Source organism: Saccopteryx bilineata, chromosome 7 (assembly GCF_036850765.1).
Source record: "Saccopteryx bilineata isolate mSacBil1 chromosome 7, mSacBil1_pri_phased_curated, whole genome shotgun sequence".
In the NCBI taxonomy this organism is placed as follows: domain Eukaryota; kingdom Metazoa; phylum Chordata; class Mammalia; order Chiroptera; family Emballonuridae; genus Saccopteryx; species Saccopteryx bilineata.
Window position 1 is genome coordinate 14,134,439 of NC_089496.1, and position 12,041 is coordinate 14,146,479.

Consider the following 12,041-nt stretch of genomic DNA (forward strand, 5'->3'; position numbering starts at 1 on the left):
TTAGAGTTTAATCATTTAGTCACTACTGAATGATGGTATCATGGTTTCTAATGTTAGCTTACTAGATTTTAATAGTGAAAATTAAAATTCTTAGTGTTTCTTATGTTTTATTTTCAATTAGCTGTAGAAATTCTTGCCGATATAATACAAAATAGCACATTGGGAGAAGCAGAGATTGAACGTGAACGTGGAGTAATACTTAGAGAGATGCAGGAAGTTGAAACCAATTTACAAGAAGTTGTTTTTGATTATCTTCATGCCACAGCTTATCAAAATACTGCCCTTGGACGGACAATTTTGGGGCCAACTGAAAATATCAAGTAGGTATAATTCTCAGACTTTAAAAAAAAATTTTTTTAATTAATTTTTAATTTATGGTGTTTACATGGATTCAGGTGTCCCACTGAGCACACCTCCCTCTACCCCTCACCCCGTGTCCCTTTTTATACTCCCTGTGTTCCCCCCTTTTTTTGAGAAAAATTTATGAGGTGTGAAAATTAACATTCATAAACATTCAAAAAGTGTGTTTGAAAAAGTAATTTTTCCCTCCTGATAATCTGATTCAAATTATATTTATAGTTAGCCTCACCTAACTCCCAGGTGTCTGGTCTCCTAACTACTGAAATAAACAAGTGATGGTATAAAAAAGTGGAAATTCGCCCTGGCCGGTTGGCTCAGCGGTAGAGCGTCGGCCTAGCGTGCGGAGGACCCGGGTTCGATTCCCGGCCAGGGCACACAGGAGAAGCGCCCATTTGCTTCTCCACCCCTCCGCCGCGCTTTCCTCTCTGTCTCTCTCTTCCCCTCCCGCAGCCAAGGCTCCATTGGAGCAGAGATGGCCCGGGCGCTGGGGATGGCTCTGTGGCCTCTGCCTCAGGCGCTGGAGTGGCTCTGGTCACAACATTGGGACGCCCAGGATGGGCAGAGCATCGCCCCCTGGTGGGCAGAGCATCGCCCCTGGTGGGCGTGCCGGGTGGATCCCGGTCGGGCGCATGCGGGAGTCTGTCTGACTGTCTCTCCCTGTTTCCAGCTTCAGAAAAATGAAAAAAAAAAAAAAAAAGAAAAAAAAAAGAAAAAGGATACTGGCAGCAATTATCAAAGAATTTCCACTTTTTTTTTTTTTTTTTTCATTTTTCTGAAGCTGGAAACGGGGAGACACAGACAGACTCCCGCATGCGCCCTACCGGGATCCACCCGGCACGCCCACCAGGGGCGATGCTCTGCCCCTCCGGGGCGTTGCTCTGCCACGACCAGAGCCACTCTAGCGCCTGGGGCAGAGGCCAAGGAGCCATCCCCAGCGCCCGGGCCATCTCTGCTCCAATGGAGCCTTGGCTGCGGGAGGGGAAGAGAGAGACAGAGAGGAAGGAGGGGAGGGGGGGGTGGAGAAGCAAATGGGCGCCTCTCCTATATGCCCTGGCCGGGAATCAAACCCGGGTCCCCCGCACACCAGGCCGACGCTCTACCGCTGAGCCAACCAGCCAGGGCCAGTATCCTTTTTCTGACTATAGTTTACTTAGATTTCCTTTAAGGTCTAAATTTTTGGTATATTGTGTGATTATCTGTGCTTTTTAATTTTCTTTTAATGTTGCCTTTCTTATTCCATTTACAGATCTATAAATCGTAAGGACTTAGTGGATTATATAACCACACATTATAAGGGGCCAAGGATAGTACTTGCTGCTGCTGGAGGTTAGTTGGTTTAAATTTTTAAGTCAACAACAAAGTGGTGTGCTTGTCAGTTTGATCCTGTTGGGAGATGTCCTAAGAGTATTTACAGAGCAAATTATTTACTATGTATGTTGTGTATCAGGAACCAGTCTGTCTTCTTCATAGTAGAGTATTTTAATAGACAAGTTTATGGACGTTCTAATACATAAGTATACATACATATTGGAATTTATGTGCAAGAGAAGGGCACTAATGAACTGGGAGACAGTGACACTTGGAAGATAGTGTTCTATAGGAATCTTAAGATTTTCAGGTATTTCTTGGGAACCAACTTCATCCTTAGGCATGAATGCCTGTGTTACGTTGTTCTTTAATTCTTTCATTTGTCTGTTCATTCAGTAGATCTACTAATTACTGAGAAGGGGAAGTATGTAGGGAACCATGAGAATGTTTAATGGGAATCCAGTCAAGCAAGTCGCTTTGGACAAGGCTTCTTAGGGGACATGTTGGAAGCTAGTGAATGATAGAAAATTCCCATTAGATTCTTTTAGATTTTCTGGCATTCTGAATTTAGGCAAACAGCACATTTTATTGGTTTCCAGTTTTTTTCTCTTTCAGGCAAAGTGAAGGTAGGTAGATGTAGTGTAAATATTATGTGTTAATTTTTTTCCCATTAGAAATATAGTTCATTAAAATCTGGTTTCTCTGGATAGACTTCTGAGCTAATTACTTAGAAATAATGGACATGAAAATGAGGGTTAAAAATCCCCAAAACGTTATTCATCATGGCTCTCCACTAAGTCAAGTTACCTTTGATGGCAAGCAGTGCACTTGGAGATTTTCCTGGGAATGGGAAGTTTGGTAGTTACTTAGGTGGAACCTACACAGCTAAGCTGTCTGCAATGTCTGCCAGTGCTGGTGGTATGTGGACACTGGGGTTTTTGTTTTTGTTTTTTTAAAGATTTTTTGTTTATTGATTTTATTTTATTTTATTTTTGTACTTTTCTGAAGCTGGAAACGGGGAGGCAGTCAGACAGACTCCCGCATGCGCCCGACCGGGATCCACCTGGCATGCCCACCAGGGGGCCATGCTCTGCCCATCTTGGGGCGTCACTCTGTTACAACCAGAGCCATTCTAGCGCCTGAGGCAGAGGCCACAGAGCCATCCTCAGCGCCCAGGCAAACTGCTCCAGTGGAGCCTTGGCTGTGGGAGGGGAAGAGAGAGACAGAGAGGAAGGAGAGGGGGAGGGGGGAAGAAGCAGATGGGCGCTTCTATGTGCCCTGGCCAGGAATCGAACCCGGGACTCCTGCACACCAGTCTGACGCTCTATATTTATTGACTTTAGATAGAGGAGAGAGAAAGGCAGGGGGGAGGAGGAGCAGGAAGCATAATTGGTTCTTGTATGTGCCTTGACCAGGCAAGCCTGGGGTCTCGAACCAGCAACCTCAGCACTCCAGGTTGATGCTTTATCTACTGCGCCAGCACAGGTCAGGCACACAGTAGTTTCTGTTGCAGTTCATGAGTTCATTTTGACATTACTGAGGTTGGGATATCTTATACTTACTAGCATTTTTTTTTTTTTTTTTTTTTTTTTTGGCAATGGGACAGATAGGAGCAGACAGTTAGGAAGGGAGAGAGATGAGAAGCATCAGTTATTTGTTGTAGCACCTTAGTTGTTCATTGATTGTTTTCTCATATGTCCCTTGACCAGGGGCTCCAGCAGAGCAATTGACCCCTTGCTCAAGCCAGCGATCAGGGGCTCCAGCAGAGTGATTGACCCCTTGCTCAAGCCAGTGACTTTGGGCTCAAGCTAGTGAGCTCACGCTCAAGCCAATAACCTCAAGGTTTTTAACCTTTGTGACCCAGTCCAGTGCTCTGTCTTCTGCACCACTGCCTGGTCAGGCAGAATTTTGTCTTATTGATACATAAGTGATGTGCCTTATAAACAATGGCATCTTAAATTTAATGCAATAGGTCAGACCTTAGCTTCATTAAAAAACTTTACTGGCTCTCCTACCAGAGACTGGAGCAGCCGAGTCTCGGGAACACCCAGCGGAGAGGGCTGTAGGTGAAGGTAATAGCATAGTGGAAGCTGTTGTCATCCGGTGCTGAGAACTGCATGTTCATGGTTTTTCACTCTGCTTGTTCTTTTTTTCTTTTTTTTCTTGTGACAGAGACAGAGAGAGGGACAGATAGGGACAGACAGACAGGAATGGAGAGAGATGAGAAGCATCAGTCATCGGTTTTTCGTTGCGACACCTTAGTTGTTCATTGATTGCATTCTCATATGTGCCTTGACCGCGGGCCTTCAGCAAACCGAGTAACCCCTTGCTCAAGCCAGTGACCTTGTGTTCAAGCTAGTGAGCTTTGCTCAAACCAGATGACCTGTTTGTCCTTGTACCACCGGAATTTTCCTTATTTTGTCCCCCTCTGGATTGATACCCAGGGTGGTTCCCCCTTATAGGGATCTGAAAACACAAGCACACACTGTCATGTTTTGCACCACAGAATTGTTTGGAATATATGGGTGTAAGTTGTGCTTCATATTCTAATAGAATATTTTATTTAAAGAAATCTTGTGATATATTTTAAACCACTTGCACATGCCTTAATTTGTTTTATAAGTTTGTATTTGTGCTTAAGAATCCTTCACTGATTATCTGTTAGGGCCCTGTGTTTGGATAGTAACAGATTATAGACAGAATCTAAGTCAGGAGTCCCCAAACTATGGCCCGCAGGCTGCATGCAGCCCCCTGAGGTCATTTATCCAGCCCCCACTGCACTTCCGGAAGGGGCACCTCTTTCATTGGTGGTCAATGAGAGGAGCACTGTATGTGGCGGTGCCGCAAAGTGCAGCGTCGCTCACGTACAGTACTACTTCCAGTGACATGGGATGCACGCATCATGGCTCTGGAAGCGCGTCATATCACTTGTTACGGCTAGCAGTGACAAATATGGAACCGGACATTGACCCTCTCATTAGCCAAAAGCAAGCCCATAGTTCCCATTGAAATACTGGTCAGTTTATTGATTTAAATTTACTTGTTCTTTATTTTAAATATTGTATTTGTTCCCGTTTTGTTTTTTTACTTTAAGATATGTGCAGCGTGCATAGGGATTTGTTCATAGTTTTTGTGGGTGTTTTTGTGTTTAGTTTTACAGAGACAGAGAGAGAGTCAGAGAGAGGGATAAATAGGGACAGACAGACAAGAACGGAGAGAGATGAGAAACATCAATCATCAGTTTTCGTTGCGACTCCTTTGTTGTTCATTGATTGCTTTCTCATATGTGCCTTGACCGTGGGCCTTCAGCACACCGAGTAACTGCTTGCTAATGACAGCGACCTTGAGTCCAAGCTGGTGAGCTTTTTGCTCAAGCCAGATGAGCCCGTGCTCAAGCTGGTGACCTCGGGGTCTTGAACCTGGGTCCTCTGCATCCCAGTTCGATGCTCTGTCCACTGTGCCACCACCTGGTCAGGCCATAGTTTTTTTTATACTCCAGCCCTCCAACGGTCTGAGGGACAGTGAATTGGCTCCCTGTGTAAAAAGTTTGGGGACCCCTGATTTAAGTGATTCTCAAGTTTTGCATAGCAGGTAGTGGGTGTTTTGTTCAGAAATTTAGATAAACTTATTATTTTTTTTTTTAAATAAATTTTTATTAATGGTAATGGGATGACATTAATAAATCAGGGTACATATATTCAAAGAAAACATGTCTAGGTTATTTTGTCATCAAATTATGTTGCAAACCCCTCGCCCAAAGTCAGATTGTCCTCCGTCACCCTCTATCTAGTTCTCTGTGCCCCTCCCCCTCCCCCTAACTCTCTCCCTCCCTCCCTCCCATGTCCTCCCTCCCCCCCCACCCTTGGTAACCACCACACTCTTGTCCATGTCTCTTAGTCTCATTTTTATGTTCCACCAATGTATGGAATCATGTAGTTCTTGTTTTTTTCTGATTTGCTTATTTCACTCCTTATAATGTTATCAAGATCCCACCATTTTGCTGTAAATGATCTGATGTCATCATTTCTTATGGCTGAGTAGTATTCCATAGTGTATATGTGCCACATCTTCTTTATCCAGTCTTCTATTGAAGGGCTTTTTGGTTGTTTCCATGTCTTGGCCACTGTGAACAGTGCTGCAATGAACATGGGGCTACATGTGTCTTCACGTATCAATGTTTCTGAGGTTTTGGGGTATATACCCAGTAGAGGGATTGCTGGGTCATAAGGTAGTTCTATTTGCAGTTTTTTGAGGAACCACCATACTTTCCTCCATAATGGTTGTACTACTTTACAGTCCCACCAACAGTGAATGAGGGTTCCTTTTTCTCCACAGCCTCTCCAACATTTGCTATTACCCGTCTTGTTGATAATAGCTAATCTAACAGGAGTGAGGTGGTATCTCATTGCCGTTTTGATTTGCATTTCTCTAATAACTAATGAAGCTGAGCATCTTTTCATATATCTGTTGGCCATTTGTATCTCTTCCTGGGAGAAGTGTCTGTTCATGTCCTCTTCCCATTTTTTTATTGGATTGTTTGTTTGTTTGTTGTTGAGTTTTATGAGTTCTTTGTAAATTTTGGATATTAGGCCCTTATCTGAGCTGTTGTTTGAAAATATCAGTTCCCATATAGTTGGCTGTCTGTTTATTTTGATATCAGTTTCTCTTGCTGAGCAAAAACTTTTAATTCTGATGTAGTCCCATTCATTTATCTTTGCCTTCACTTCTCTTGCCATTGGAGTCAAGTTCATAAAATGTTCTTTAAAACCCAGGTCCATGATTTTAGTACCTATGTCTTCTTCTATGTACTTTATTGTTTCAGGTCTTATATTTAGGTCTTTGATCCATTTTGAATTAATTTTAGTACACGGGGACAGGCTGTAGTCGAGTAAAAATATGGAACGCTTCACGAATTTGCGTGTCATCCTTACGCAGGGGCCATGCTAATCTTCTCTGTATCGTTCCAATTTTAGTATATGTGCTGCCGAAGCGAGCACAACTTATTATTTTTTTTCCCCGATATTGGAGCTTGGAGAAAAGCATATCTGTGTGTAAAGCCAGTAGTCGCAGCTGCTGTCACAGCCACCCGGCCAGTGCAGGTTCTCACACACGGGCACCAAAACCCACTCATTCAGCGCTCACAAAGCTTCTGACACATCAGGGTTTTCCTAGAATCAAAGGCCCCACCAGCCTTATTCACCTCTGTTCCCCATCTCCTTCTCTCTGTACAAACTCTGCACAAACTGGCTTCTCCTTCAGCACCCCACCATCTTGGCTGCCTCTCCTCTCCTCCACCCGGCCTCTCTCATGCAACAACATCGTCTTCTCTCAAAATGGCCTCCTAGCTCCTCTCTTTTTTTTTTTTTTTTTTAATTTTTGAAGAGTTTATTAATTAGCCGGCTAGTTACACAGGGCACAATCCCAAATCATGTAGAAAGTCCCTACCATTCCCATTCTGTGGCTGATTTTATAAACCAAATCACACACTGGTTGGGATGGGTAAGGAGGGGCTTGTGATCCCTTTGTCTAGAGCAGTGGTCAGCAAACTCAGTCAACAGAGCCACATATCAACAGTACAATGATTGAAATTTCTTTTGAGAGCCAAATTTCTTAAACTTAAACTATATAGGTAGGTACATTCCTTATCAAGGTAGCGCCCGCATGTATTTTGTGGAAGAGCCACACTCCGGGGGCCAAAGAGCCACATGTGGCTCGTGAGCCACAGTTTGCCGACCACTGGAGAAGTAGGTATGTTACTCATGACTTTAGGATGGGAGGGTGAATCACAGTGTAGGAATTCTTAATTAAGGTACATAAACATTCTTTTCTAAAAGCTTTTAAGAAAAGAGAAGTGAAGGGATTCTTAGATCTAAGTTCTATCTTCATTGCTCTGTAGTTAAATTATGACTTAATCTGATCCAGTTGTCCTTGCAAGCCAGGAAGCTCCTGCATTCTTCTCCCTCCATTCTCCACAGAAAGGAGGGGCAAGAAGCCTGACCTTTCCTCTTTTAAATGACATTGCCAGTACTAAGTTTTACAGTTCTTTGGCACCTTATCACATTCCCCACTAGTTTTATATCATGAGTCAAATCCTTGACTCATTTTAACGAGGTGCACGAGGCTGTTGAGTAGGCAGAGGCCTAAAGTTAAGGCTAGGATCAGTGATCTGCAGACCCTGTAAGTAGGAACATCAGCCTATAACATGCAACAGAAACAGTGATGCCTTTTGTACATATTTAACAGGTAGACTCGATGTTTTCATTAACAGTAATACAGTCTACTAAAGAAACAAATGCAACTGTGATTAACTTCTTACAACCTGTTCAAACCTTCTGCAACTTACATAAACTCTTAATTTTTATGAACTTTCTTATCTATTCAGAAATAACTGGCTTTCATAACAACTTACTTTCTTCCTTTTTCTTTTAAAAGTATTTCCATACCTTTTACCTTTTATTATCAAAGCCATACAATTTTTTAAAGTATACTTCCTTTTGGAGGTGTCCTTCCTTTAAGTAACTAGTATTTATAGGTTAAGTATAAGCACATATATATTTTTCAATTACCTTGTAGCTTTCCTTCTAGCAAAGGGACTTATATCTCCCTTCTGTATGACTCACAGCAGTACATGCATCAACCCTTAAGACGACTTGTTCTGGCTTTCCTTTTACCTCAGTTTCCCTCCCTCCCCAAAGTCTAATTAAAAGGAGGTCCTCAGTGAGTTTCTTCAGGCATTAGTCATGTGTAGACCAACCAGCTTCAGTTTGTGGCTGGAGCAGGGCATGTTGTCCTTCTTAGGGTCAACTTACAAGGGTTGGCAGGGTCAGTCTCTGCTGTTCACGAGGGTGTCTCTGCTGGGGCTGCAGGCTTCAACAGGCTATGGTGGACCTAGGCGGGTATGTCTTCTACCTTGGTAGCAGTGGGAGTGGTCAGGATCATGGCATGTGGACCCATCCACATGGGAGTTAGCCCTTGGGTGGTGTACTTCTTTACCTGGACTGAGTCCCCAGGCTGGAAAGGATATACCGGGTTTCCTGGCCGTGTTGGAATCAGCTCTCAGTCTTTTGGACAGCCTGCTGAGTAATCTGTAGACCCTGTAAGTACTCCAGAGGTCCGAATTTACACTACTCGATTTCTCTGCCGAATCGTCAAATTTTAGGGACCGGGGGTGTCTGCTGAGTTGTCTGAGACCCACATGAAAACTGGAGCCCTGGAACGTCTCAGGGGGCGCCCCTCCTAGAGATCCAGCGGGGTCAGGGAACCCTCTGGAGAGGCCAACTGGTCCAGGTATCTCTATCCAGTGAAGTGGAACACTGGAATCCCAGATGAGCCCCCAAATGTTGTAAAGTACTGTACTTAAATCTGTGGGTTACATAGAGAAACCAAGTCCAAATGAATTTTTGAGGAGTTTATTAATTAGCTGGCTATCTATACGGGGCACAATCCTAAATCGTGTAGATTCTACATTGTAGAAAGTCCTAGCTCCTTTTAAAACTTTTCAGTGCAAAAGCCCTCCTCCAGCACGTTAGCATAACCAAGCCTCTTCCCAAGCAGAAAGGCAATCAGCACTATCACATGGTACCATCACATGAGCAGTGGCCATTTTTAACAATAAAAGTGAGCAAAACCAGAAAATACAGATTTTACAAACTTATTTGCCCAACACTGTGTATCCAGCATTAAGTGTTAAAGCTCTTATTTATATTCTCCATGTTAATAAATTTGAAAAGTGACTTTTTATTTTTGAGTGGAGGGGAAGATAGATTCCTGCATATGCCCAACCGGGATCTGGCAACCTTTATCTTAGGCCAATGCTTGAGTATGGAGCTATTTTTTAAGTGCCTGAGGCTGATGTGCTCAGTGCCTGGGGCCAACGCTCGAACCAGACAAGCCACTGGCTGCAAGAGGGGGACAGGTAGGGGGAGAAAAGCAGATGGTTGCTTCTTTGGTGTGCCCTGACTGGAAATTAAACCCTGAGGTCCATACACTGGGCCAATGCTCTATCCACTGAGCAAACTGGCCAGGGCCAGGGGTGACTTTTTAATTGCTTATTTGCATTCTAGGACTTCTACTGACAATATAAAATGATTTGATATGGATAGTATTTTCAAGCTGTTTTACCTTCTTTTCCTGTGAATGTACTGTTATGTTGATGAAATTGTCAACTATACAGAATAACAAAGTTGTGCAACCAAAAACCTTACAATACCACCAAGGAAAAAAGCATGCTCTGTGAGCTGCTCGTAAAGGGTTTTACTGAGTGCACATGTAGCTCACATCACTGTGAGCTTCTTAACCGAGCATTGGCAGCTGGGTGCTTTACTTTGTACTGCTACTAGGTATCTGAAATCTTTTTCTTTGATTTAGGAGTTTCCCATGATGAACTGCTGGAGTTAGCCAAGTTTCATTTTGGTGGCTCTTTGTCCACACACAAAGGAGAAATACCTGCTTTGCCTCCCTGCAAATTCACAGGAAGTGAGGTAGGGCAGCCTCTTGAGCTAATAGTATTAGCCATTTGAGTTTCCTGTGTTACGTTTATGAATGAGTATACAAAATGTGCACGTTTCCAACGGGAGTAAAATGGAAGAAGCCAAAGGCTTAAACTAAAAGGGAAGAGGATGGCCTCATTTGTTTACATTTCTTGCAATTCTGTTATTTAATCAGCTGTTTTTCCTAAGGAGACAAGGTTTTATTACATTTTTTTTAAGTTTTAAAAATTATTTTTATTCATTTTAGAGAAGAGAGAGAGAGAGAGAAGGGGGAGGAGCAGGAAGCATCAACTCCCATGTGTGCCTTGACTGGGCAAGCCCAGGGCTTTGAACTGGTGACCTCAGCATTGCAGGTCAACGCTTGATCCACTGCGCCACCACAGGCCAGGCAGAAGAGGAGGCTTTAAGAGCAATGTTATAATTTGGTGTTTTTGTTCCTTTTCTTTGGCTATTATATATTGTATGGTATATAAGTAATCTTTTATTATTTTTGTCTTGTTGATTAGAGAGGAAAAGAGGTAAAGGAGAGACAAGCATCATTGTTTCCATTTGTTCTGTTCAGTTGTGTATTCATTGATTGCTTCTCATGTGTGCCTTGACCAGAGGTTTAACCTGTGACCTCTGACACACCAGCTCAATACTTTATCCACTGAGCCACCTGTCCAGGGCCAAAATCATCTTTTATTTTAAAACCACCACAAACTTTGACTTACACGTAAGGTTTACTCTTGGTTAAGTTCTCTCTCCTACCCATTAGAGCCAGAACTTGCAGAGAATCTGCTGCTTGCCAGCTGTAGCTAAAAGCCTTGTTAATCTTAGTTTGCCACATTAGGAATGGTGCTCAAGAGTGTCTGGAAGGAGGCCTGATGCTGGCAGTTACACAGAACTATAGCATTGGCAGTACAAAAATACACCTCTTCCGTCAGTATTAGCTTCAATTTAGATATAAAAATATTCAGATCAACAAACACAAGCGATTGATTTCTACCAGTGAAATAATGCAGTCCTCAACCACCTGTGGCTCTATCTGTAGTAGTTCAGTTAGAGACCTTTAGGTAAATCTCTTTCCCTAACTCAGGACATGCTTCTAAATTAGACTGGACAATATAATGAGGCATAGTCAAACAAAACAAGAATTACGGTGAGCATGATAACTTTGCAATTAATGAGACTGGTGAACGTGATTCTTTACAGATGAGCATGTTATAGTGGTAATCTTAGTTTTGTTTTTCAATCTTAACCAGATCCGAGTGCGAGATGACAAGATGCCTTTGGCACACCTTGCGGTAGCTGTCGAGGCTGTTGGTTGGGCACATCCAGACACCATCTGTCTCATGGTTGCAAACACTCTGATTGGCAACTGGGATCGCTCTTTTGGGGGAGGAATGGTAAGTGATATATATATATATATATATATAATTTTTTACAGTATTTTTTCTGAAGTGAAAAGCGGGGAGGCAGTCCTGCTTGTGCCTGACCTGGATCCACCCAGCAAGACCACTAGGGGGCGATGCTCTGCCCATCTGGGCTCTTGTGGAGCCATTCTACATTCTAGCACCTGAGGCAGAGGCCATGGAGACATCCCCAGCGACCGGGCTAACTCTGCTCCAATGGAGCCTTGGCTGCGGGAGGGGAAGAGAGAGACAGAAAGGAGAGGGGGAGGGGTGGAGAAGCAGATGGACGCTTCTCCTGTGTGCCCTGGCCGGGAATCAAACCTGGGACTTCCACCTGCCAGGCCAGTGCTCTGCCAGGAATGGTAAGTGATTTTGTGTTTTTCTATAATAATGACAAGATGAGACTCTGTACTATAAATTTTGACTTTTAAAATATAAACTGATCCTGATTACATCCTGGGCCAAAAAAAAATATTTTTCTTTTGCCATA

The 12,041-nt window shown here is 43.2% G+C and overlaps 1 protein-coding gene and 1 non-coding gene across 2 annotated transcripts in view; one reads left to right on the forward strand and one right to left on the reverse strand.

Moving 5' to 3' along the window:
- Positions 1–12,041, forward strand: part of PMPCB (peptidase, mitochondrial processing subunit beta) — a 31,075-nt gene that overhangs the window by 16,639 nt on the left and 2,395 nt on the right. The window contains exons 5-8 of the mRNA XM_066238601.1: positions 122–320; positions 1,607–1,686; positions 10,036–10,148; positions 11,402–11,545. Coding sequence (XP_066094698.1) covers positions 122–320; positions 1,607–1,686; positions 10,036–10,148; positions 11,402–11,545 — 536 coding nt within the window. The remainder of the gene's footprint in view (positions 1–121; positions 321–1,606; positions 1,687–10,035; positions 10,149–11,401; positions 11,546–12,041) is intronic.
- Positions 6,559–6,665, reverse strand: LOC136311310 (U6 spliceosomal RNA). Its single transcript, XR_010726713.1, has one exon. It is a non-coding gene; the product is annotated as a U6 spliceosomal RNA (small nuclear RNA).